The sequence below is a fragment of the Mycetomoellerius zeteki genome, unplaced genomic scaffold, assembly GCF_001594055.1.
Source record: "Mycetomoellerius zeteki isolate Tzet28-1 unplaced genomic scaffold, Tzet1.0 scaffold122, whole genome shotgun sequence".
Classification (NCBI taxonomy): Eukaryota; Metazoa; Arthropoda; class Insecta; order Hymenoptera; family Formicidae; genus Mycetomoellerius; species Mycetomoellerius zeteki.
Genome location: NW_017256147.1, coordinates 1888988 through 1916322, shown reverse-complemented (window position 1 = coordinate 1916322; position 27335 = coordinate 1888988). Strand labels below are relative to the sequence as shown.

General features: G+C 39.9%; 1 protein-coding gene across 1 annotated transcript in view; it reads left to right on the top strand.

Moving 5' to 3' along the window:
• Window positions 1-26958, top strand: part of LOC108731282 (Krueppel-like factor 6) — a 326733-nt gene extending 299775 nt beyond the window's left edge. The window contains exons 2-6 of the mRNA XM_018461535.1: window positions 7448-7618; window positions 7918-8163; window positions 8785-8996; window positions 9720-9946; window positions 25894-26958. Of these exons, the coding sequence (XP_018317037.1) occupies window positions 7448-7618; window positions 7918-8163; window positions 8785-8996; window positions 9720-9946; window positions 25894-26069 (1032 nt within the window). The 3' untranslated portion in view covers window positions 26070-26958. The remainder of the gene's footprint in view (window positions 1-7447; window positions 7619-7917; window positions 8164-8784; window positions 8997-9719; window positions 9947-25893) is intronic.
• The last annotated feature ends 377 nt before the right edge of the window (window positions 26959-27335 follow it).

The window sequence follows — 27335 nt, the reverse complement described above, 5'->3', positions numbered from 1 at the left end:
GGGAAAAGAAAAAGGGGACGGATGCTGAATTAGTCGTAAGTCACTCAGCTACAGCTTGTTAGCGTCGTTAACCCTGACCCTCGGGATATCGTCTTCGCTATAACGGCGTTCCGTCGCATTTTCGAGTGGACGACCGGCATGGCGGAGGAAAACCATAAGCCTCGAAACACGATCAGACTGGATGGTATCCCTTCACGATCTCGCGTTCTAGATGCCATTCCCTTGAATGTCGCCTCGCTAGGATTTCCTCAATGGATCCGGACTAGACGCCACGCGATCGATACCATTCTAAAGGAAGATTTCGCTGGCAACATTTAAGGAAGGTGTAATATCTTTTAAGATCTGAAATATAGTAACCCTTAGTACACACGATTGGATTATTTGTGTCCTGCGTATTTCCTTTCTTTGAAATACAAGGGGCACTTGTTTAAATACGGTTTCTATTCTTTCCTTTTTTTAAATACACAACTTTATAAATACTTCTAAAGATTAAAGTATGTGTGACTTATTTAATAATTTTTGTATTATATATACTTGTAAATGTAATGAAAATTAACTTGAACACAAACGATTCATAAAGCACCGGAAAATTATTATCGTGTATAGTAAGGATTAATCAATAATAATTTGTATGTAGAAGATGAAATTACGAAAAAAATATTTGTTAATTTTCAGTTTATTACATGTAAAATTATTTTTTAAATTAATATTGGAATATTGGATGTATTCGTGATGTAGCTCTATTATGAATATAATTTGCTTCTCCTATACAAGTACATGCGAAAAAAACGATTTTGCTGAAGTACCTTTGTTGGACCATGAAAATAATTATATAAAAAATTCAAACGTAATGATCAATGCTACAAAAAGCTTTGACATTCCAGTAATTAATTTGAGCGTTCTACAATTGTCATATTTGATAATTTTCTGTTCAACAAAATTATTTTTATCTGTATCTAGCTAAATTTTTAGCTACTTCAACAAAACAATTCTTTCCATGTACGCGATAAAAAAAGTTATTACCAAGTTTCATATTATATATTTCTTCTCTATATTTCTTCAACAAAATGTCTAGCAAATGTTACCTGAAACAATATACATTTAGTATCTCGGATTAGAATATTGCTAGAACAAGAAGAGACAATCCGCGATATATAGCTGGCACGATGCTCCACCATTCGATACTTCCCTCGAGTCTGCGAAATCGAGATAGCAGTTCAAACGCTCGAAGGACCAGAATCGTAAATCCTTGCGCTGGCCCCAACGCACTGTCGCTCCCGAGGTTTCGTATCTCCAAACGCAGAACGAGAACGCGCATATGTGGTACGAGATTAAGATACGGTACACTCCATTTAATCAGTCTACGAGCCGGAGAGCTCCGACATCCATGGAAAGCACCTGATCGCCTCCTTCTTTCCGCTGCCACTTGAAAAGAATGAGAGGAACCAGAGGGTGCACGATTAAAAGAAAGGATGGGACAGAGATGGAAGAGGCGACCTCGACCGCGCTTTCCAAATTTCGTCGTTCCCGAGAACGCGGCGAGGGTGGGTGGGATCAGACGAAAGGAGAGAGACGCGCGGGGAGCTGGAAAGTAGGAGGAAAGGACGAGATAAATTCGCGGGTTTACGGCGCCCTTAAAGTCGCGGGGATCTCTTTAACGACCTGGCAGACCGCCACCGTGGTGGTCCTCCTAGCGGGAGAGCTGAAATGCATCGACGATCGCTCGCTCGCTCGCGAGTGCGCGCACGAGCTCGTGCGCGAATGCGAGTTCGGGTTATCATTCATTCGCTCTCGAGCGAGCCGCGAGAGCTCTGTTAATGACAGTCCCGTGGAATTACTGCGGAACTTCACGTTCGCCAGAATGTGTGCGCGAGGTGAGGTCTGAAAAATGCGCGAGAGGGAAGAAAAGGTGAATCCACCGTGCGAATCGCTTTCTCTTCTCGCTCCTCACTTCCACCCTCTTAGCATTTCCGTCGAGGCTCTCACCAGCTGCATTCTCGACGTTCAAGCCTGCCGCTTCAGAAAGGCACATGGTTCCTTGAAAATACTTTATTTTATTGTTATCGCCAGATCCAGCGGATTCCGGTCTCGTTACTGTCGAAGCGGAGTTGAGTAACACGAGATTTGAGTTTACGTAAACTACAGTTAGGAGATAAAAAGAGAAGAAGATAGAGAGAAGAGTAAGGTGACAGCTAGCCTCTAGAGAGAAGAGTCCGATTTTCAGGGATCTACGAGCGGGTTACGATAAGAGATTTTAAGAATCCAAGATGGGGTTCTCGATGTCCTCTTTGTCCGTTCAGATTTCGCGCCCCGCTCCACGATTCAGTCGATTTTCTTTTCTCTTTCTTTTTTTTCTTCTTACTGCTTGTCCGATGTGATAGCCCACCGACGAATCGAGCTTTATCCTACACAAACTCTGAAATGACGCCGTTATCATTAAGAACGGTCTTATCGGTCGTAGAGAGTGACCATTATCTCCGAACTGTTTCTGCGCCCATTGAGCCCGACGAAGACGTTTTCCCTTTTAGATATGACCTCGTTGGTCGAATGTAGAAAGTCCCCGTGGTTCCATGGGAAATAAAAATCCGCAAATGTCCTTTGATATCACAACATTACGTGATACCGAATGAGACGTAATTGCAACTAGGTCGTCAGAAAATCAAATTGTATTTCCTGCGAAATTGTGAGAGTTTTGTACGATCTCTGTATATGAATTTTTACGATTATTATTAAGAATTTATATGAACAATAACATCGATTGATGTTAAATTTGATGGTTATAATTAATGTGCTCTTAAATCTAAAACTATAGTAATAATAAATGTGTCGATGATATAATACGCTTCACGATCAATTTTACGAAAAATATATTGAATGTTATTAGTCCTTACGTAATATAATATTTGATGCATGTATAATAATAATATTATTATTAATATAACAAGTAAGTATTAATATCTGTAAAAAGTCTGAAATTTGCTCATATTTTTGATCACACTTAAAATATTATCCTAATATTTGAATAATTACACTTTAATATCTGACGCAATGTTTGACGAGCAACGAGAATGTTTTCGCTGATCGCGTATGTGATGCAGCGGAATTGCTGGAACCTCATAAATTCGCTGCAAATGGCTTACAGGTTTACCTATAAAAACATAATGGCGAGACGGTCTCCTTTCATCGTTCTTTTTCATCGAGCATTCGGCCTATCGATCCGTGGAATTTTTTTATTGCCGCTGTCCCTCGCAGCGCGATCCCTTCGTCAGCTAAAAGAAAGTAAACATCGTAAAAAAAAATTCGCACTCACCGAGTGTTTGCTCAGGTCCTACGAGAGGAATATCACTCGTAGAAATTGGTGATACAACTTTGAGTGCATCTAAATTAGTTTATCAATATTGAATACGTCACACATTCGTCACGACTCTCACACTTAATTAAGTTATATGTAATCGAAAACTCGAACGAAACCGCACATGGAAATGAAGCGACGATGGTCCTGTATTTAAAATAGCCGTGTACATGAAATGAGCGAACAAGTTCTCAAACTGTATAATTCCGCCGGTGGAATTCCATGGCAATGACGAAGAGAGCGGCGAAGGGTCGCATAAATCTGCGGACGAATGGCCTGCGGGCTCATCGCGAAAAGCGTAATAGAGAATTCCGCAATTCGGATGCTTATAGGGCACTCCGGCGGAAAACGTTAGTGTGGCTATTGTGATCGACCGCGGACATACAGACACCACCATGAGCTTCTAAATTATTACGCAGTTTTGGATTTAAAGCAGCCAATAGCGAAAGGACGCGCTTCGGCTCGTCTCTACGAAGTCGTAAAGCTACGAGTGTGCGCTTAACCGGAAAAACTCCCGGTTATTTTTCCCGGCAATTCCTCCGCGCAGCGCACTCCTAAGCGACGCTGAGAGAGCCGAGTTTACCGTTACGGGAAAAAAAATCAAAATATCTTCCCCGAAACCATCCACCTTCCCGGAATAATCTAGAAACTGCGAAAGATTGAACTCCGTTTCTCCGAAAACGAGTCATACGTAGCCTCGTAAATGCATTTGCTTCCTGTTTTGCGGTGGGTTATGATGCTACAGAATCAATATTATTGTATATTACATCATAATAAACGATGAAATTTTGATACTGTTCACAAATTATTTAAGCATGAGTTTGCAAATGCTTTTGTTTTAGTTAAGTATAAAGATTGTTATTATAATAATTATCAAACATTAACTTACATTTGCTTTGAAATTGAACAATCGAAGAATTTTCATTATACAAGCACGATCTACTTTCCATTATCTCAATATTAATCTAAAATGTTTTATCTTTTTATTTCAGTAATGAAACTGTTTAATAGAGACATACTTTTCCTTTTCGTTTTCCTTCGTTATATAGAACTTTATATTTTTCTTTTTAGTTTTTCGTTTACCTTGTTAACTTTAATTGTTTTATTAAAAGATATATTTAAAATATTTTACTTATTTAAACATTAGACGTCTTTAATTAGAATCAATTAATATTCGTAAGGTTTTCGAATGCATTTTTTAATATCGTTCTATTTGCAACGACGATTAACGTTGTTTTCTTCGAAGATTTTCTGACAGATTAAGTCGACGGATAGATCGGTCGTTTATATATAGAGCTGTGCCTCGGAGGTCAGGATTAGTAAAGTTCAGTTGATGCTGGAGCAAGCCCCAGGGAAGGAGAAACGGTCCCTAAGCGAGTGATAAAATTCCTTTCCAAGTTATATTAACGCCGTTAGTCGTACCCCGGACGAACTTTAATCGTGAATAATGAAGGAGCCCGGCGGCGATTATTTTTCTCGCAGAAGGGACCGACGGCATTAGACGCAACCCTCGAACTTCGGCGCGGAACCATTTTTTTGCAGTTCCCGAAGAAAATCTTTGTCAGGCGGGAAAATAGACTTGACTTCTTGCTCGTTGTTTGATTTTAGACGTACTTATCGTAAATTATGGTATTAAAGATAACTAAGGAAGCCTTGCACACTTCCTTCTTTAATTTTATATTGCGGTTTCAAAAGCCGATTCACTCAGCGCAAAAAACAGTACTTCCTTAATTCATTTAGTTCCCGTACACTTTTTAATTGAAGATTTGATATAAAATAAGCTGTAGGTGCTTTACTTATAAAATTCTGTTTTTAAAAAGCCGAGGTAGACACCGTAATTTAATTGTCTGCTGCAAAGAGGCAGTTTATTAAGACGTGTGATACCATGACGCTGAGAACTGACGTTAAGAACATATTTCTCGATGGACCATATTATGCCACTACCAGCGTCGGCATGTAACAAACGTTCTTAAAGTAGCTTTATAAAAGCCGAATAGCTTCATTTGTAATAGCGTCAGACAGAACCGCCGCTCCTGATGGTAACCGTTAGGGCGAATAATAAATTGGCAGACAATGCCCGAAGGAAGATACCAAAGTGCACAAAGAATGCTTGCGTCAGCTATCATTTTTAGCTCGCAGGCGGAAAGAAGAATAATATGACTGTTCAACGCTGGCATAATTTACTCCCATAGAATACCGTGTTCAATAATTAATACCGTTGTTGATGATTGTGGAAACATTTTTACTAAAAGGAAATGTGATCTCGCTAGTGATATGTATCGCTTTCGCACAAATATAACAATAATAAGAAGAAATAAGAGTAAATAACACGAAGTCACGAATACGAACTGACACGAACTTACTAGTTTACTACTTACTATTAGAGAGCCTATAATATTAATAAGAGAGTCGCCAACTCACCACGTGATCCGAATCGTACTGATTGGCTTGGGGCGCATGGCGCTCGAAAAAATTAGAGTGAGAATGACAGGAAGATAAAAGCTGCAGCTTATGTCACTGTTATTCTAACCTTTTCTGAGCGCTATGCGCCCTAAGCCAATCAGCGCGATTTAGATCACGTGGTAAGTTGGCGACTCCCTGATTATAGGCTCTCTATGCATGCATAACATATGGCTCATGCAGACAGAACGCGGCAACGCTTGCCGCGCGGCGGAAATTAGCGCGTTCTGTCTGCATGAGCCAATACATTGTTCGTTTAGTGGCTGTTGATCATGGTATATACCATAAAGGTTAAAAAATTTAAACCGAAAACCGGACTGAAACCGAACCGAAAAACATTTTCGGTCTGGTTACGGTTTCTATTAGTCTGCACAACATTTCGATCCGGTTATCGGTCCGACAAAAATAACGGTTACGGTCCTGTTATCGGTTTCGGTTTCGGTCCGAGTCCCTGTTTATATGTAAATGTAAAAGTGTTAGAAAATAATAAAAATTGCATGCAATTTAATTAAAAAAACGAATGACACGAAATTGCACATTAAACTTTTCTTATTTTTGCGTCAATTGTCTACCTTTTGTTCACATTAACTGTATTTTATTACATTTTCTTTGACTGTAACAATGTAAAGAATTTCATTAAAGTAAGTGGAAACAATGGCGTTGAAGCGAAAATGGACGGTCTTAATCGTAATTCCTACAAGAATCGATAATCGAATCCTCGGAAAGCTGAACAGACGGTTGTTTCATATAATATTGTTAGCGCTTAAAACTTACGTGCGCAATACGTATTAAAATAGCAAGCTATATTATGGCGCAGCTATTATTTCATGTTTATTTGCTGTGCGAAGCGTTCAAAGAGAAGTCGACAGGACGACGGACCCGAAGGAGATAGGGGGGGGGGGGGGCGGTATGCTATAATCTCATTTATGTGGTATAGTTGGTGCATAATTCCTCGCAGTGAGTAGCATAACTTTGTACTCTCTCCAAGGAACTGTACCAAACTGGCACAGCCTACGGGAGAGCGTCAACTTCGCAAACTCGCGAGTAGTTGCGTTGACGGCGATGTACCTTCCCATATGGGATGCTTGACTCCTAAAGATAATTTCTGTAGCATTTGAAGCTTGCTTCAATCGCTGCAAACGAGTATCTATACGAGTAGATTAAATATTGTAAGAAAAAATTTTTCACTTTTTGATTTTACATTAAGCGATTCATCTATTCGAAATATTTTCGTATGCTCGATTTTTATTATTGATTTTCATTAACAGAATTTATAAGATTTAATTATACGTGAATAAAGCTGATGAAATATCACGGTTTGAACGTCCTAATAATTTATAAATTTGTCAAATTACATTATTCTGGCAACCTATTATACTTTTTTCTTGCCCAGAATTCTGACAAATTTTTCATCAAACATTTATTAAGTATTCTATATAGAAGTGTGAAGGGCCAATCATTATTACAGCGATATATATCATCTGATCGTAATTGGTTTCCTTTCCTCCCCTCTCTTTTATGGCTATTAAATTTAAGCCACAGAACCGCCCATTGCCACCATTTCTGCGTGAGCGGCTCGGCGGGATACTTAAGTCGCTTCAGTCTCCTAACAAGCTCTCTTGTCTCCTCTTTCAGACATGCTACGAGATGGAGAGGTACCTGAAGGACGAGCCGAAGCTACAATCGTACAAAAAACTCCCCACGGAATTGGACACAGCGCCCTGGAACCTCTTCAGGGCACCATCGATCTCGTGGACGACGTCCACTGGAACGAGCGCACAATTTGACCCCCCAATCAAAATGGAGGTGTGTAACTAGATTATGCCGATATTTACAAACCATTAGTCTACTTATTATCAAATTTTCATAGAGAGAACATTTCTCTTTCTAATATATATATTATATAAATAATTTTTTTTCCATTTATATATACATTATTTCTATGTGTGTATTTTTATATAGTGCTGATAACTTTATTATCTCCTTCTTCGACCCGCGAGAGAAAGAAAGGATATTTATTTTAATATATTATTATAATATTTTAATATAAGAATATTATTTTAATATTATTTTAAGAAATTAAAAAATACTTCTTTGTAAATCAGGTGACGACGTCGTCAGACGAAAGAGATCCTCTCTGTCTGGACGATATTAAATTCAGTCCTGGTGATCATAATGACAGTGGACGCGATAGGGATCTCCTCGATCGTCACCTCGATTCTTTATCGATGTCCTCGGCGAGTTCGGCGTGTTCAGCACTGTCCTGGGACAGTTCACCTTCCCTCTCTTGCACGGCGCTCATTCTTAAAAAAGAACCGAGTGAAGACCTTGAGGAAGATGAGGAACACGAGGTATGTTATGCTTAGCGATTTCAATCAATAATATTTTACTTAAAATTAACAGTAATTAAAAATCCGTGCTCGATTAGAAAAATAATTAATTACAAATGAATTTATGAAGGACAAAAATATTTTTTTATATATTGCTGTTTTATAACAAATTAGTAGAATATTTTTTTAAAATTTTAACAGAGTTTTTGTTCTAAAAATTATTAATTTTAATTTCGTGAAAATATTTTTTAAAATCTCATTAACTTTTTTAAACTTTAAAAGTTAATTTTACGCGTGAGGATTCCGAAATTCACGTTACATAAAAGAATTCGATTTATTTATTGTAAATGTACAGTTTGTGAAGACATCTTTCCAATTAGCTTTTTAATCCAACTGAAGTTATTCTCTCGCAAAAGCAATTTCTGATTCAATATGATGCGCGATGTTGCATTGATGCAACCAGCCTGGACGTAATGAGTTAGATCGCGCGATCACGATTCGATTCTCATCGGTTTATTTGTCTGCCGTAACCAGTCCGAGTCCGATGCGATTCCCGGCAGCGATTCACGGACCGTGCAATCAATCCCGTTACGTTATTAATCGTAATCTCGTTGCATAATGCGCGTGGTTTTGCTGCTGCAGGAAATCGAGGAGGAGGAGGACAGCGGGTGCGAAAGCGAAGGTCAGATTCTGACGCCGCCGTCGAGTCCCGGTTCGGGTCAAGGTCATTCCAACTCCAGTCACTCGTCGAGTGGAAGTTCGATGCTCGACGTGCATAACCTCAACCTTCACGGCACAGGCGGGAGGAGTGCTATCGTCAGGGTTACCACCGGAAACGCGCAGGGTGTTGCAAGGTAAGTGTTATAAAATTCGTGTTTTCTTTCTTCTCTGAAGAATCATGCGTACACGCTTCTTTTCTCGCGTTACATGATAAAAGGTCGGTAAAAGAGACACCAGGCGGTTCCTCTTTGACGTTCTCTCATTGCTGCTATTCTTGCGTAATGAAAACTTAATTGCCTTTAAAATTGAAAGAGGCAAGCGACTAACGCGATACTTGCCCTATGAAAGACGGATGCGCCGTATATAGTTATCTTGCTCGGAAATTATCTTGATTAACTGTAACTGGCGTTCTCTGCCTTAAAGTGGTCGTACTTTCCGGGTCGACTTATCCCATCCAATTCGTTCCCGGCAATTTTCTACGGAATTTACAAAAAAAAGAGACACGGGCTCGTTAAAAAAAGTTGACGTTGGGAAGTAACCTCGGAACGTTCTCGCTACGTCAGGGTAAGAAACTTAAAACAATTCGCTCTCGCGATCCATCATTAACCCGTTGCCGGAATTGCGCTCTTCTCAATTCGCTCGCGTTTCTTTTGAAGCACGAGACGTGCGCCGATTACTCAACATTTCTACCGATCACGCTACTTGCTATTTCGCGCGCGTTAACTCGTCGAGGCTGGCAAACCGTGACACGCACGGGGTCCGTTTCACGGATGTCGCGCCTCGACAGCGCGCAACGGACTAATTACAACGTGGCTAAAATACATCCAATGAGAGGAAGCAAATCGTGTTTTTTCCAGACTGATCTCCGTCACGGCGAACGGCTTCCCCGCGGTAGCCGGCACGCAACACGCGCACGCGGGCACAACTGCAACCACGACCACCGTGGCCAACAGGCACCACGCGAGGAGCAACGAGCACAGTCCGCCCGACACGAAACGCAGGATACACAAATGCCAATTCCCCGGGTGCAAGAAGGTATACACCAAAAGCTCGCATCTGAAGGCCCATCAAAGGACGCACACGGGTGAGTTGATGCAGCTATGTCTACCTAGTAGTTGATTCGAGCCCAGTGTGTGTGTGTGTGTGTGTGTGTGTGTATCGAGGCTGTCGATAAATTAGTCGGTTCAAATTGCCATTGATGCGAGATAATCCGATAGACTGTCGCGACACGCCACGCGCGAATCCAAATAATCATAAGAGCGATGAAGCTGAACTATGATTACGGCGAACTTTATGTGTGTGCAGCAATGAATATGTGCGCGAGAAGCGTTCACGAGCATATTGACGCGAGTTATAACAAATTTTTCAAATCGCCGGACATTCTCGCTACGGCAACAACGGGAGTATAATTAATTACGAGGCCGAATTAAGGGTGCTTCGTTATTCGCATCGATGCGTTTCGAGAGATGGCATCTAACGAAACAAAGCAGACAAATATAGCGCTTATTCGCGCGTATTCTCATGCATTTATCTCCGATAGAATCAGATTCGACCGACATCGCATGTTTCTCTAATTGGCTATTGTCATTTGGAAACATTTTTCTGATCTTCGTACATACATATTCTTTCAAAAACAAAAGGGTACGTAACGACGTGTAAATTGAACTCGTTTAGTGTGTTTCATTTAAATGTATCAATTTTGTTGTATTACGTTTGCTTTCTATTTCTATGTTTCTGTCTGGCTTTTTACGTGGCTGAATAAAGTATTATTTAAAACTTTTTTATTCTTTAATATTAGCAAAAGAGCGAAAGCACTTATTAGAAAATACATTAATAAAATGCATTAATAAAATTTCTGTAAATTTAAAATAACTTATCTGTAAAGATAATTATGACTAAATAACTTTGTTAAAATACTACAATTTACGTCAACTATATTGCATTTAAAATCTGTTTACGCTTGCTATGTTATATCAAATCGGATAATTATATAATCGGATTATTAGTATTTAATCTGTATAAATTAAATTATACGAGACAAGCGTAATTATAATTCTTCGTCGGTTAGAATTCTCTTGTGTTTCGATAAAACGAGTAAAATTTTCTTCCACCTTAAAGAGCGGCAATATCCATCTTGCTACTTCCATGATCCATGTTGACGGTTCGCGTCACTGTCCGAAAGCGATATTGCCATGGGTCTTCGCATCCTCCTCCCTCCGATCCTTTTCGTGGTCGCTTATGGTGAACGGTGGCAGGCAGAGAGATTGTAATTAACGAACTCTCCTGTTCCCTTTCGCCTTTCTCTCTTCTTCCAGTACGACCCGTCCTCATCCTCATTCTCGGACCCTTGCTCTTTATCCACGGTTTTTGTCGCGTCACACTCAGGTCCTAGGGTTTCGCCAGTCGTACGTACGGTATCCTGCGGTACGTGCCCTCGTCTTTCTACGTATAGCTTAGGCATGGCCCTACACAGATGTGACGAGAGAGAGAGAGAGAGAGAGAGAGAGAGGGAACGGGGCGGAATGCAAGGGTAGTAATAAGGGACGGGTTGGCTGGGACGCCTCCATCCTGCAGCATGGCAGGTACGTCGGGATTGCTTCTCGCGGATCGTTAAGCAGAACTGCTAACTACGGGATTATGCATACTGCGAGACCCGTCCCGCAATTATGACTCTGTTATGAATTCGTCCTGACACGGGGATCCTCCTGTCGGCGGAACGGCTGTGCCAGACGACGGACTGCCGCGACATGTACGACGGCTCGCCGTAGGACGTTTATCTCGAGACATTTACGGAGAAAAAGGTGTAAAAGCGCATTGTGCCCTCGAGTATTGGTTTGCCGGTTTCTTTTCTCTTGCTCAGTCCGTACTTCACAATGTCACATGTATCTGCTCCGGAACTGAAACGTTCCTCTGTCGCACAATAGTTTTCTTAAGATTCTTGTCTGTTTTATATCTTATTTTCATAAAATAGTCGAAATGCCTTTGTAAGAAGTTGAATAAGACGTAGCTATATATCGTATAAAAGAAGTAAACTCTGGCTATTAAAGCATTTGACCACTACTAGTAATTTGTTTTTATTAGATGATGGCGGTTCTTTAAAAGCTCTTTAATTTTTATATACATACTTTTTATTAAACAAAATTTCATCAAAAATTACAATTTTTTAAATATTATAGCCGTACAAAATTATGTGATCACTTTTAAAAGACATATTAAATTGAGAAGTAAAAAATTTCAAGATATACAGATTTCACGATTTTTCTTAGAATATGACGAAAGAAACAATTGTGCGACTACTTTCGTACTTATTGATTACATCCGCTGCATGAGGAGATTTTCGCTGCGATCTCGTCGTCGAAAAAGTTCGGCGACACGCTCTCTCGGAGTTTACCACCAGAAGAAAAACGACCGCATCGAGAAACTTCGAGAAGCGGAGCTTTTCGCGGGGATGGAAATGGCGGTAGACTTTGATCTCACTCGACGGAATCTAATTACCCTGCGGACAGGACTTCGCGGTAGCGAGACACGAAACGAAGCGAGTCGTCGATCGCGAGACGACAACGTGAAGGTTCGTTACGAATTCCATCGGCGAAGTTTCCCTTCGGAAGGCTTCTCGATATGTAGATATTCCGAGAAGGATCGGCGAAGATCTAGTCCCTTTGCTTAGTCTGATCTTATATTTGAAGACGAGAACGACGACGACAGAGACACGACATGCTCATCTACATTCGTCGGATCACATTATTCTCGTAGACAGCGGATTTAACACTGATTCTACCATGTGATCCGATTAAATGACTTAATCAACGTATTTATTTGCTAATTTCTTTTGAAGCGATCAAACATCATTAAATATCAAGTATGTCCATCTATTTATCAAACCCTTTTTTTGCATGCGAAGCTCGCTTAAAATGAACGATCTCAGCTGCGAGAGAAACCGTTGAAATATCTTGAATTTTGCTGGTTCAGCACCTCGCGGTAAATTTTACATTTTTTGTCTGCGTTACGCATCGATGCAAAATATGATTTCTCGCCGGCCGTTTAAATCACACTGTTCAAACCCGCAAGTTAATTAAAACGTTTAACGGATTTGGGCCTTCTGCAAAGAGGCTAATTTGAGCGGAGCGTAACGTTTCGTGTATACTTCCGAAACGGCCGCGATTTTTCACCGTCACTCACAGCGCAGACAGATTTACGTAGAATTTATGTAATGCGCGATGAGAAGAAAGCCCTACGTAATTACGTTAATTATAAACGTAAAAGAGGAAAACCGGGGGAAGACCGGTTATGGGAATGATAATACCGAAAGAAAAATCCACGGATGAACTCTTTGTTCTGTCCTTATATCTTGACGAGAATAAAACCGAACTAATTCTTCTTTTTCATCGTGCTTATCCTTCTTGCGTATTAGATTCTTGTCCGAATGGGTCCTTTCTCGCTGTGGCAGCGTCGCAGGGCTCTCGTATCCGATTTTCCCACGGGTGTCAAGGAACTATCGATCGCCGTCCTGCAGCCTCACATCGGCTATGTACAACGGCGAGAGAAAAGAGGGACGAAAGGATAGGAAGAGAGAGATTTCCAATTACAGGGACTTTCCGTTCTGGAATTCCATTCCGAACGTCATTGTTCTCGCGTCGCGCGCCGCGGACAGGACTTTGATCCTTCGACGATGCGAGATCGCTTCGCCCGGGACACTTAACAGTCCTTCACTTCATTCTGGAAAGTGGATAGTCAACATATATGAGAAAGAGCGATTTTATCCCTTCTTTGAGTTCACTCGACAATCGCATGATTTCGTGCAGGAAATGAAACATTTAGCATTCTTCGGTCTAAAAGAGAAAAATATTTATTCTGAACAGAAACCTCTATTAATATGCAATGTATGATCGCTTGATAAATTATTTATAAATACAAGTTTATTAAATACTAACTGCAATTAATGAAAAATTAAATAATTTAATAAAATATATTCTCAATGTCATGCAGAGACTGCACCTTTTCTTACAGCATTACTAAGGATATAGTTTCGTCTATAATATTTTCGACGAAGAACGGAAAAGACGAGAATGGGGAAATAAATGACTCAAGGATGATAATACGTATTTCATGCATATATGTATATTCATACACGATTGAAAACTTTGCTTTAACGGATCGAGGGATACGGGAGGCAGTTGCGGTCGAAGGGGGTGAGCTAGTCGAGATTACGGAGATCGAAGTAGGTCAGCCAAAGTATAATAATTTAACATGAGAGCGCTTTAGAGACGCACAGCTTTCCGCGATCTTAAATCAAACGAAGAATGGAACGAGCGGTGGCGCGGCTCCGAGAACTTATTTATCAACGTAACTCGCGACGATGAATCCGCGCTGTCGAAAACAGTCTGCTTATATACATTACTTCTGCATTTCTCCTTAGACGCGTCGGTGTATCCGCGAACAATAGAACCTGAAGGTATCCAGCGTCGGGAGGGCGGTATAATCGAATTAACCATAAATCCAGTGCATTTCCGCGCAAACGGATATCCGTGATTTATGCCTGGCGAATGGTCCAAAGCGCGAAAGAAACGAGCGGCGCAATCGCCCGGTTAAAACATTACAATGAAGCAAGAAATAAATTTGCAAAACGACAGAATGACTTTCTTAAGTTTCCAACGTTTGCATGGAAAATATATTACTTTCCTCTACGATATCAATTGTATCACCATTGTCGCCTTTCTCATTTTACTGATATTTGGATTACTTATTTATGTCGATGATAAAATACGCTGTTTTTTTATGAAAATAATAAAAAGTGTATGTTTATTAAAAACAAAAAAAAAAGATTGATATGAGATCGAATGGCAATCAATTGTATGTAAAATTTGCATATTCTTAATAAAAATAAAGATAATCTTAATTATTGCTACACACAGAAAAACACATACTATACGCACGTAATAATTACTTGTTTCAAGTATTTCAAAAGTTCATGTATCCGCAAATCAGCATAAATTCATCACAAACATTAAATTTATTCAAAACATATTCTGAATCCTAGTAAATTTATTACTACGATCACGATTATTAATTTTGAAAAATAAATTTGATTTGCTTATCATATAAAGCCGCTTCTTTGATCAATTTTATAATATTCTTCAAAAGAATAAATTCTTGTTTTGAGTGCATGAGTTCTAAAATTTGTAGCAAGTATATTTTAATTTTATTATTAAAAAAATTCTTTGTGGTTTTTTTTTTTTTTTTTTTTATAAAGATAACCATAAAAAGAAGAAAGTAAATTGAGTATCACTTTTCTTAGCAACAGAATAATATTTTTTGTGTGTGTATTATACATCGGTGTGCATATTCTTCCTCAGCTTGGTGTTCCAATGCGATACACACATCCTCATATGCATACGATGCGTGCAGGACGATACTCTTAGGGTGTGATTTACGTATCGACGATATTTCGCATATAAACGAGCCTGTTATTTTTCGTCGCAGACATCGCGCCGGTGCACGCAGGAACAACTGCGTCGCGACGGTGATCCAAAATTTGTCGGTACATTGATTCGAAGAGACGAGCGTTCGCGGGGGCTGGTAAGCGGCACATCGTCGAGCCCCCGTACTCCATTACTAAAAGTTTCTGGTCGCGATGCATCGCGGTAATGCGATTCGTAAATAATGGCTCGAGAAACTGAACTCGGCGACACACCGTCCGCCTTCTTCTTCGTTGTCGTCGTCGTACTCCCGCGAGCCAAGTGCATCTGCGCGATTGAACACGTCTCCTCTTACGTTTAAACCGCAAGCTCAAAGTCTCAGCTGCATCTCCCAAGCTCCCCTCTCCTACGAGAGACCGCAGGCGCCTGTGGTTGTGAGCGATCTTACCCTTTCCCTTCTATATTTCGTCGATGTTAAATCTTAGATGTTACCAACGTGCCGTGGTGCTTCAATGCGATACACAACAGTCATCGATTTTCGCAACTGGAAAGTCGTAACCGGATCGCGATTGCACTCCCAGGAGAGTTAGCTTCAGCTAAATTTAGGTCAGCGTAATTAATTCAAGGTTAATTACCCAGGAAAATCGTCTATTTTATATTGAAGCACGTTTTATCGCGAACGAACGTTATGGGTGTATCAGAAGCTAATCGATTATTGCGTGTAATTCGAGTAGCGATAAAACGTTTCGTAATTCTTTGAAAAGCTTCGTTGCACGAAATCAGTAGAACCGAGTCGTTTTTCAGAATTTATTTCTAGAGATTTGTAGTAGAAACGAATGAAGTTCACGTGGTGAATCCGCACGTGCGTTGTAATAAAAGCATACCAATAGTAAACGTTTTATTGCAAACACGATGTAACATGCTTTTACGTTACGTTTCGATTTACGAAATATTTTAATGAAATTGGCAGGCTATTTGTAACGATATCGACGATGTGTGTATAAATAGCTTTTAATTAGGTCTAATAGCATTCCAATATTTGCATCGACAGATCATTTTCTCGATTACATATATTGAAAAAAAAGATTGGCTGCTGCAGCAAATTAAAAATGCTATGCCATATTTTACCATCTAATTGGCTGCAGCAATCAATCTTTTTTTTTCAGTGTAAGTACGTACTACTTACGCAAAAGTTTGCTTAATGCATATTGTAACACGTTTACCTCGAAACGACTATTCGCGCATGTACAGCATACATCGATTCGCACCTCGGGCACTGTTCGAAACACATGATCACACCGAAGTTAGATCTGTCTGCCGCGACGGGGGTTGTGTACCGCAAACAATTGGAAACGTCGTCAAAGTTCTCGCTTCGGTTGACAGCGTAACCGCACTTCACAACACGCGAAATGCGAATCGTATCCGGCAGTTTCGCGACACGCGATGAAAATCTTTTATACATGCGTCACGAAGATGCGGTTTGAAAAGTGAGGCTGTAAAGTAAGTTCCGCAAAATTTTCATGTGAAGTATGTATCCCTCGACACTTTCGATATCTCTTTCTGCGTTATTTTTTGTTACATTTTCATGACATGATGCCAACCCTTCATTATTCACGTGGGATGACACACGGATGGTTCTGCCATGAAAATAATTTTTTATATTATATTGTAGAAAATAATTTTGTTGGCCCTTCAAAATAAATATATAGGACGATCAAACTGATTGCTAGAATGTCAAAACTTTTTGCAGCATTTCTCATCATGCTTAAGATTTCTATGTAATTATTTTTATAGTACAATAAAATTATCTTCAGATTTGTATCTAATTAAATTTTTAGATACTTTAACAAAGTCGTTCTTTCCGTACAGCTTTATAAATACAGCTAAATAAATGCTATTAATACACATTATATTTAGCTCAAATTGTTTTACAATTTAAAAAAATTAGATTTATTTTCACCAAAGAATGTATAGAATATCAATCTTTAATTTTAAATCACCAAAGAGAATAATAAAAAATAAAGTATAATGTTGCGATATCAGAAACACCTCACGCGAGTAATTATGTTAAATATTACATGAATAATGTAGGGTTAATAGTGAAAATTTTTTATAAATAAATTCGAAAATAAAAAATAAGAAAGAGTGACTATGCAGACGATTATATATAAATTATATACAAAATGAAATTATTTTGATTCCTGTTCACGCGATTTAACATAATGGAAAACAATGAACAAATTCGCTGAAAAACGCATGATCGATCCTCGAGCGCGCAAGTTTTTTTTTATCCCTTTCACTTTACTGCGTCTTGTTTCGCGAACAACCGTACGCCCATTTTCACGATGCGATACTTCCGGAAGAAATCTCTCATTTATCATTTCTACAACACCCGCTATCTCGTACCGGCAAGAAGAACGTCGTTCACAAAATCCGTCTTTTCAAAACTGAGTATGAAGCGATATCGCGCTTCGTAAAATTTTCTCGGACCTTTATGCGATCCTCGAGACGAATCCCGGACCATCCTCCCCGAAGTGGAATGTCGAAAATAATAAAATGCCACCCCTCCATCGTGCTGCAAGTAGGGGTAACTATGCTGTTTTCCACGGACCCTTTCTTACATCGGGAACGTCTAGCCGGTCGTCCCTCGAACGATCTATCACGCGGTCCTGTAGGATGGTCTCTGATATATTAAACGCTCTCACAACAAGAAACTTCTCTCCAAGTATTTTTGGATGTAAACCAGAATTTGGTACTCTAATCGCAGAAAAGTTCACTGGGCGTCTCTCTCTTTCTCCCCGGTAACAAATTAACCGTGCATTCCTTTAAAACAGAACGACGCGTCTTTATCGCACAATACAATATTTTTCAAAAAGTTCGATATTAGCAAATTTGCATTGTTTGCCATTCAAGCGGGTATTTTCGCAATTATGTTCGATCGAATTTTCGCAAATGCGTCGAACACGCTCTGCGCTATTAGATACCGAAAGATTCGTGCGTGGAACGCCTTTGAATATGCAAGAGAACGCTGCGCTATCAGAAAATCTCATCTCCTTCGCCGGCGGGGGCAATGAAAATCTTTTTGTGAATAAAGTAGAAGCGTATCTTCTCCTTTATAGCACACAATATTTCTTGAAAAGAAAACCTCTTTCTTATTCCCCCCGTTTTTCATTCCGACTACAGGGGTTGGTTTCTAGCCTTGTCTTGTCTCTCACAAAAAAAAGGGAACCGTGCTCCACCGAAATTCGGTATACGAAAAAGAAACTGGTGCGATACGTCTCGTAATTTGATACGCGTCACTATGAGGAATTCCTCAGATTGCACACGAAACGCGAGGTGCATAAAAGCGACTAATGTAAAGTACGAGTACTATGCTGGCGGTGTTAGAAAATCGTATCTCTCTTCCCAGGGGGCATGAAGCAAAATCTTTTTGTAAAAGAGATACCTTGCATTTCCTCTTTTATAGCGTACGATATTTCTCCGAAGAAAGCGTTCCTCTTTCTTACTTGCTCGCGGTGACGACTGTCTCTTTCTAAAAAGATAAGTTTTCAACGTATTTCTCCCTAAAACTAGAATTCGAGAACAGAAAATGGAGAATTTATTCGTTCAAAGTCGTTGCCTATTTGTAAGATCGATAAAACACAAAAAATACGTTGACGTCGCGTAGGAAGAAATATATTAAACTGTACGGAACAAACTTATTTCATACTAAACTCTAGAAAGAAACAACAGAAAGTACGCAATATGTCGTGATTGTAACTTTGCAGTTCATTTCTACTTATCAGTTCGGTAAAGAGCCAATATCGTAAAGAGTCAACTTTCTGCAATCATTGGTTTTACCACGTTTTACGTTTACGTATTCCCGATACGTATTCATTCTGTTGCCAAGTTATTTCGCGGTGCCGAAATTCGGTACGTTTCTGTCCATGATAGAAGTTTCTACGCGGCGTCGATTCAAGCAGAAATAGATCGATCGACGGTCGTCGATCGCTTCGCGAGGTTCGTTTGCGAGTAACGAAACGTCCGCGTCAATTTCCCGGCAAAGTTGCTGGCGATAAGTATCGCGGAGAAAGTAACGTTCGCCGCTTGGTGAGTTTTCCAGGAACCACGAGGAAAAATCTCAAGTCGGCCGTCCCTCGAGCGATCCGTCACGTGGGTGCTCGCGATGGCCTCCGGTATTAGACGCGTGCTATTCGCCGAAACGTTTTCGCGCAAAATGTCCTCGGATGTAAAAGGCGGACTCAGGGGCGGAATCCTCGCCCATAAATTCCGGTTGTCCTATCCCTCGGCGACATGACGGAAGGTACCCTATACATCCTCGCCGGCGGCGGACTTAATAAAATGCAAAGACGACGAGCACACGTTGCCAGGACGGACTGACATATCGACGCAATACCAACCCGCCGCCCGGACCCCCATCGGTGTAACGTCGTCGTCCTTGGCAGAGGGAGGACGTAGAAAAATCGCCCTTCCGCCGGAAAGGACGCTCCGGCATACCGTATAAGGCGCGACGACGCTAACTTCGTTATTCACGAGCACGCGAGCGTGCCGCGTTTTTAGACTTAGGACGATTCGGTATTCCAACTCGTTTACATGCAAAGGTAAAAGCCGATATTTTTGCGTGTTTCCTGACGGCCTTTTTCTCTACAAGATAATGTTTATTGGGACAAAAACAGAAGGGTGAACGTGCCCGGCATGATAATTTAAGTATCGCACTTAAAAAATTCTTATGCGCTTGAAAATTATTTACTCTTTCCGAGATAGTTCAAAGGAAATTTTTAAATATTAAACCAGATTTGATTTAATCAGCTTAATGTATTATACTATGAATTTATAATTAATAAAATTTACATTGTTATCTCGATTCATGCCAAGTGTTCTATGAATAAAAAAGTAGTGACGTAAATTTACATTATGAATAAACTGATGAAATGGAAAGTAAAGAGCTACATTGTCACTTTGATATCTCGACGATCATTATTAACTTAAGTGTCAAGGCCGCAATAAAAATAACCATTAAGAACTAAAGATGAATTGTCATTTGCATTCTTTCGGACAAATGAAGAAGAGCAGAGGGATGAAAAAGAATGCGTTGAGAATGCGTTTTAATGGAGAGAAGTCTGCTTGTTTACTGCTCTATTACGAAATGGCGAGGCAGTGTCGACAATAGACGGATTATTATGCCATAATAAAACGCGGATTACCAGAACATGCATTGTTCTCTACGCAATAATAATATTGCTTACATCGCATGCAGGATCCATTTATCAAAACGAAGTAAAATGACCTCTTCAAGGGCTCATAATTGCATTATATCCCGTTTAGATGGATTTTTGATATATCTCATCGATCGCGAAGCTGTTGATGATTTTATGATATTCATGGTAAACAATGTCTAATATGTTACGCGTTCGCGCGAAGTATGAACTGATCGCATTAGTTTCGCAGTTTATGTATAACACGGCATGCAAACGGCTGAAATCATTAACGCGTCTAAATCTATTATATGCTAGCGTAAATTAATGACTTAATGTTTAACGCTGCATGAGAATGTACGTCGACAAAAGCTGGCTGTGGCAAAATAGTTACTATAATAATACTGAAAATAACTGTTTTTCAATTATCTTTTTTCACAATTTGTTTATTTAAAAAATTAAAACATTTATTTTTCAATTTAAAAATTAATTTAAAATTAATTTTTTATCTTTTGAATACGTAAGTAATTATTCGAAAGTATATTATTGTTTTATTTATTTGTGGAAAATACTCGACGTGATTTTTTTTCTAACTGAACCAGAGACGAGTGTTCGAATCTAAAAGATGTCTGATGATGATTAGATCCAAAAGATTCTAAAAATTCCATAACTGAGCTTAAAAGATCCAAAAGAATTAAGCATTAAACACAAAGGCACAAACTAATACGTATTACATTTAATGCATGATTTACATCCATCGTAGGAAATAATTTCCGTAAATTTATCTCTTGCTATCGACTTAACGAAGGATGGAAGAGAGACAGTAAATACATCTTGATGCACACTTAAAAATACTAGAGAAACGCGGACGAGGGTGCGTGCGTGTTTTCTATACGTGGACGTCGTTTAGCAACATTCGTTGTCGACGCGCGCGAAGGGTACGAGAAGGTGGGACGGGACGAGAGGGTTTAACGCGTTAAGCCATCTTGTTTAATATGGCTTTATTACGTAGGTGGTAACGAACCGCCGGGAGGCCATTATGCAGCGATAAAATGCGCAATGCCCGTTGCACGTACATGTCGTTTCGCGTGTATTCCAACCCGTGCCGTGATATGCCCATGCGCGTCGAACGGACCAGACGGGGCACGCGTTCGCGATAAACGCCTGCGGTCGTGTAAAGCGTTACGGCATGGTCGCCATGGCTACGCAAAATTTAATTCGTCCGTGAAATCGAACATTACGTGCGCACGTAGTCGCGTACAGGATTTTTGCAAAAATTGCGTTACCTCGGCGAGCGCCAGCGTACGTAGCTCGCGTTCGCATTTGTTCTCTCTCGATTTCCGATGGCTTCTCGAACGAAACAATCATCTCTTCGTTTTATATTGTACGGGAGCTGCAATGACATTCTCATTGGAAAATACGGCGACAAAATGATGTGCGCGCGCGCGCGCGTGCGTGTGTGCGTGTGCGTGCGTGTGTGTGTGTGTGTGTGTGTGTGTGTGTGTGTGTGTATATATAATAATTGCTGAATTTTCCTTATTTATCCGAATGTGTATATTAGTGTATAATAAAGATAAATATTTTGTACGTAGGCTGTGGCCTGAATTCAATGGATTGATAATTTTGACCATTCTTTTTTTTTGCGTCGACATCTTGTGAAACTTTATGGCCGAGAGACGAGTATTCTCTCATCGTCGCGGCGATCCAACAATGAAGTCAACGACAATTTTTCTTTTCGCCTGCTAGGCTACTTGTAATACATGCAGCACCTTCCACTCCGTCGCGTTTACCTTATTTATCCTTATCTTCCTCGGAATTTCCTTCCGACGCGAGTCCGCAATTCCCGCCCTTGCGGGGGGGCCCAGGCACATTCGTGTCACCATTTCTCTAGCTGGCTGCGGAGGACAGCAGGAAGCAAGGGGAACGGATGGTATCTGGGGGTTGCTTTTCTCGAACCGCGAAGGGCGAAAGGGTGAGATGGATGAACGGTGTGAGGTACGTCAAGTACGTGTGCCGTATTTTCCGCAGAGTCGCGGCCTCGTAGAATGTCGGGTGTCGTTGGCGGAGGCGCCGGAAACAGCCAGTCGAGGGTGGGTGCAGGTGGTGAAGTAATGGGGGGCGAAGGGATGGACGGATTTGGTTATGCGTCGCCACGTCCCGGCTGGATTTGTCGTCGTCACCTCCTGCTAGGGATGAGAGACTCGGTGTAGAAGAGGGGTTCCCGCTAGTACCCCCTCGGTACAACTTTGAAAGAGACCGAAACGCGGTGTAAATTTTTTCCCTTCATCCCTCCTCTTCTCGCGGAACATAGAACGTCGTTCGGGAAAACGTCAGTTGCACCAGTCATTGTGACTGCGTAATCGAGAGTAGAGGGTTTCGAGAAATTATCCTTTATATATATACATGTATTTTTAAATGCTTTGCGCCAATCTCGCAAAATATAACGAAACTTACGATATTTGTATATATCTAGAATATAAATTTACAATAAATCTGTTGTATTGGGATTCATAGGATTGCAGTAACTCTGCAAAGAAAAATCTAAAGATACTTTTTTTATTTTATCTTTCTTTAGAATTTAATATCGGTTACATAGTTAATCCTTCCGAGCCAAAATATGTAACATAGTTACTGACACTGAGTCTGTAAGATCCAAATAATTTATGTTAATTAAAAGGCAATAATTAATTTTAAGGAACCAAAATGACGTAATAATATCGTATAAAAAAGAATGAATACTAAGTATATTTTAATAAGTAAATATCGGATTTTTTATGATCTGAAGATATTTATGCAGACATGCACAAACATGCACATTAGCACAAACATGCAAATATACACAATATGCACAAATAAATATAAATTTTTAGGATGCTCTTTCAATAAGACAAATTTCTATTTTGATGTTACTTTCCAATCTACTTTTTTTTAAAAAATAGGAAATTGCATAAGATGTCTATTAATAAGAATAATCCAAATGTGCAGATGTAATATAAAGAAAATTTAATTATTTGGCATTTTTGACAAAGAGAGAGAATTTGTAATGGAGTCGGTTCAATGGACTTACCACTGAACCGAAGGCTCAACAATTAAAAAGTAATATTAATTTTTTTGCACGGACATATATTATTATTGGATATTATTATGATATTTCAGATTACATAATTTAGTATATTTTTCGTTTCTCTCAAAAACTGATTCGGACGCGACGCGTGGAAAATATCTTCGTCAACACTGACTGAAATCACGATGCAATCTGTTACATCTACTTTTTCAGACGCAGCGCGTTATACGGATGAGAAAACGCTACATTTAAATTACAACCGTGCCTTTTGCGCAAACTCGCAAACAGACATGGCAATCTAAAAACAGCACTTTGTGGAGTCGAGGATTCCGCCTCTTTTTCGGATTTATGAGAACCGCGGGAGGGCATGCGACGTGTTAAACGTTTCTCTTCGGGGTTTTATACACACATTTGTATTACTTTTATCTCGACGGCGGTGTTGTGAAATATACTCGCGCATCAGTTCCTAGATGCAGTCGGATATGCCCGACAAATTTCGTGCCTTGACAAAAATAATAGAAGATCGTATTTCAGTGCGAGCTCAAAGTACTTTACAACGGACGTATCTAGATCGCGACAAGAGACACGTCTGCACGGACACTCCGAAAGTTTAAATCAGGAAGACAAAGCCTTTGCTTTAACCTTTTTACGCGAGCCATAATTTTTCATTATTCCTTGAGAGATTTATTCAACAAGATAATCTACTATTTCGCTTATTAATTAAGTACAGATATTTTACACAAATGTTCTCTCGAATCTTGTCGAGATTCATATTTTGAAACCATTATAAATGGTAGAATTAATTTGTGTGTACTTTTCAATTGATCTGCGAAAGTATTCGACAACCGATCGTGAACTAAGAATAACATAATCCAATGAAGAATCAAATGGCAGAGAATAGTACACGATTCTGTATTAGGATATATACATAAAAGGATAGAAATCGTTTGTATTGTGAGATCGATGAGTCGCGATACGCCGACGTGGCGCGGCGCCGCGCCAGCTACCCTTTCCCTATCGGGTCACGATTTACCAGCTAGTATGGGGTTCGCAGTCGTTTCTACAGCCTCTGATTCAACCCGCTTCTCCCGTCCCTACCTCAACCCGCTTCTCTTTCCGAGCTGCGAAACTCCCTCGGCTTGTTAATCTCGCTAACATCGCGCCACAGGTGGTGACCTCGTATTGTCTCTTCTCCGCCGTGGCCTCATCAACGTCAGCCGCCTTCTATATTACCGAATAGATTATTTACGGACTTAATAACACATGGTCTCTCCTTCCACCTGACGAGCGGTTCCGTCTCAGCGTACAGTCGCATATGTGTTTTTCACGGCTGGTCTCTAATACATCTCTCATGTGTCGCAAATCAGCGACGCTGGACGGGCGGCATCGTGCGGATTTTTCAGGGTTATATAGGTTTTTAAATCAGATTCAATCGCCGTGCGAATCCCACAGGATTACCTCGGATTTGTGACACAGGGATTTGTATCGTGTCGCCACCCAACGTGCGGTTGCTATTGTGCCGATAGTTGGACACAAATCCCGTCGTCGACATTTCGTTGCCAGTTAACGACGATTAGATACTACTGATTGTCTTTGATAGTCTGTTTAGAGGGATAATAACGTCCAATCCTCGTATCGTCGTGCGGAAATCTATTGAATCGCTTTTCAGTAAGCTTATGCCTATCGCGATACGTTTATTGTCCTATGATCAAGGAAGCCCCTACGGTGTCTGGATCATAACATTGAACGAACGAGCTTTCTCAAGTAGGAGACTGATACTGTGTGATTCCGCTTATCTCTATACAAACTGGCATTATCCAGCGTTATGTTCTGCACAAACTGTCGATTGACAATGGCAGTTTACCGAAACTAAGCATACGTGATTTATAGCAAGTTTAGTAATATTTAGAACGATATCTGTATTAATTCATAATCCTGAAATCAAAAGGATTATTAAAAAGAAAATATACTTATTGTTTGTTACCTACTTACACACAATCTGTTATAAATCTATAAATTAAAAGTGACGAAGGATATTTGCAGATTTTATACAAATTTTTCTAATTTTAATTTTTATTAATTTCCTAAAAATAAAAAATTAATTTCTTCAGACAAATCTGAAGTGTTTTTAAACAGACTATTAAACATAAAATTATTGTTGAATTTTATATTGCTTACAGATCTTATTGAAAATCGTGTCTGTTTACTGCTAGTTTATTATAAACGTTAAAATATATCTCTTATATCAATTAGAATTTTATAGTGGCTTGTCAAAATCGTTTTGCGAGAATAACTACTTGAAGAATTAAGCGCCCTACTAAATTCTCTAATGTGGGTTTGCTTTTTTCTGTTTCAGGGGAGAAACCGTACAAGTGTAGTTGGGAGGGCTGCGAATGGCGATTCGCGCGTTCGGATGAATTGACGCGCCATTACCGCAAGCACACCGGCGCGAAGCCGTTCAAATGCCGGCATTGCGACCGATGCTTCTCCCGCAGCGACCATCTAGCTCTCCACATGAAGAGACACGTGTAATCAATCGTCTCTGCGAGCGGTCTCAGCCGCGCGCCACACTCCGCGGTTGGGACCGTCGAGACCTCTTCCTCGTAAAGATCGCGAAGATCTTCGACATTTGCACGCGATCTAGTATTTTCCGAGGTCACCTAGTAATATGCTGCAAGTAGAAAGCGATCGATTATCGAACGCCTAAGCTCGATGAACAAACATCAAGAGAGAAATCTACGAAAGTAGCTGTACATTAGGTATTCGAGATTTGCCAGACTTCATCATTGACAAAAAGAACCCATTTTCGAGGAACACTTGAGGAGATCGATGATCAGCGAAACGCCGTTTGGAGACAATCGAAGATCGAGTTTATGTCTAAAACAATCCACGAGAACAATTCGGAAGAAGGCTTGACGAGCAGATATTATAAAGTAACACTTCATTGAAGTCCAAAGAATCACGTGTATAACGTGTGTTTCCTCGTAGTGTCCTGATGCGTAAGATCAGGAGGGAAAAAAATAATTGACACTTGTCTTTAAGAGCCAAAGGGATCGCATGAAACAAATCATCGACCCCGCTAACTCGCGCAAATTTGAGGAGACGGAAACATCCATGGTCAGCAGTGATCCGGAAGAGAAATTGCAGCCAATGTAATATAGGAAGGGGACCTCCGAGGAAATTGCCGAGCAAAGAAGTCGCCCGGGAAGTCTCGCACGAGAGACGTCAATCACTGCCAATTCGTTACATTCTAAGATCAGCGCTACCGTCGAAGATTTCAAGCTGCGACTTTAGCAACCGGAGGTCTTCGAGAAGCGAGAAGCTGACTGGAGAAAGCCTAAAGTTTTCCTCAATGGCGCGCGGCACGAGCGGATGCTCATTTGCGATAAGAAAAGAAGAGAATTGTAATGTTAAATAAAAGACACGCTCCTACTATATATAATATATATATATATAATGTATATCTTTTATATAATATAAGTATATAGCATACACTGAGAAAAAAAGATATAGTATTGGTAACAAAAAAGAGAATTATTTACAAATGACCGATTATCATTGGATTATTTTGTTAAAATAACAAAATACAATATCTTTTTGTTAAATGAACATTTTTTTATTTAACGGTACAAATTTATTTGGTTACTTATGTTTTGTAAATAACAATGTAAAATTTAATTACCATTACAAAATGAATATTCTTTTATTAATTTTAACAAAATAATCCACTATGGTAGAACGAGAAACGTTTCGCATTGTCAGAGATGGCGTGTCTTCTCATAAGAGAAATTCGACGTC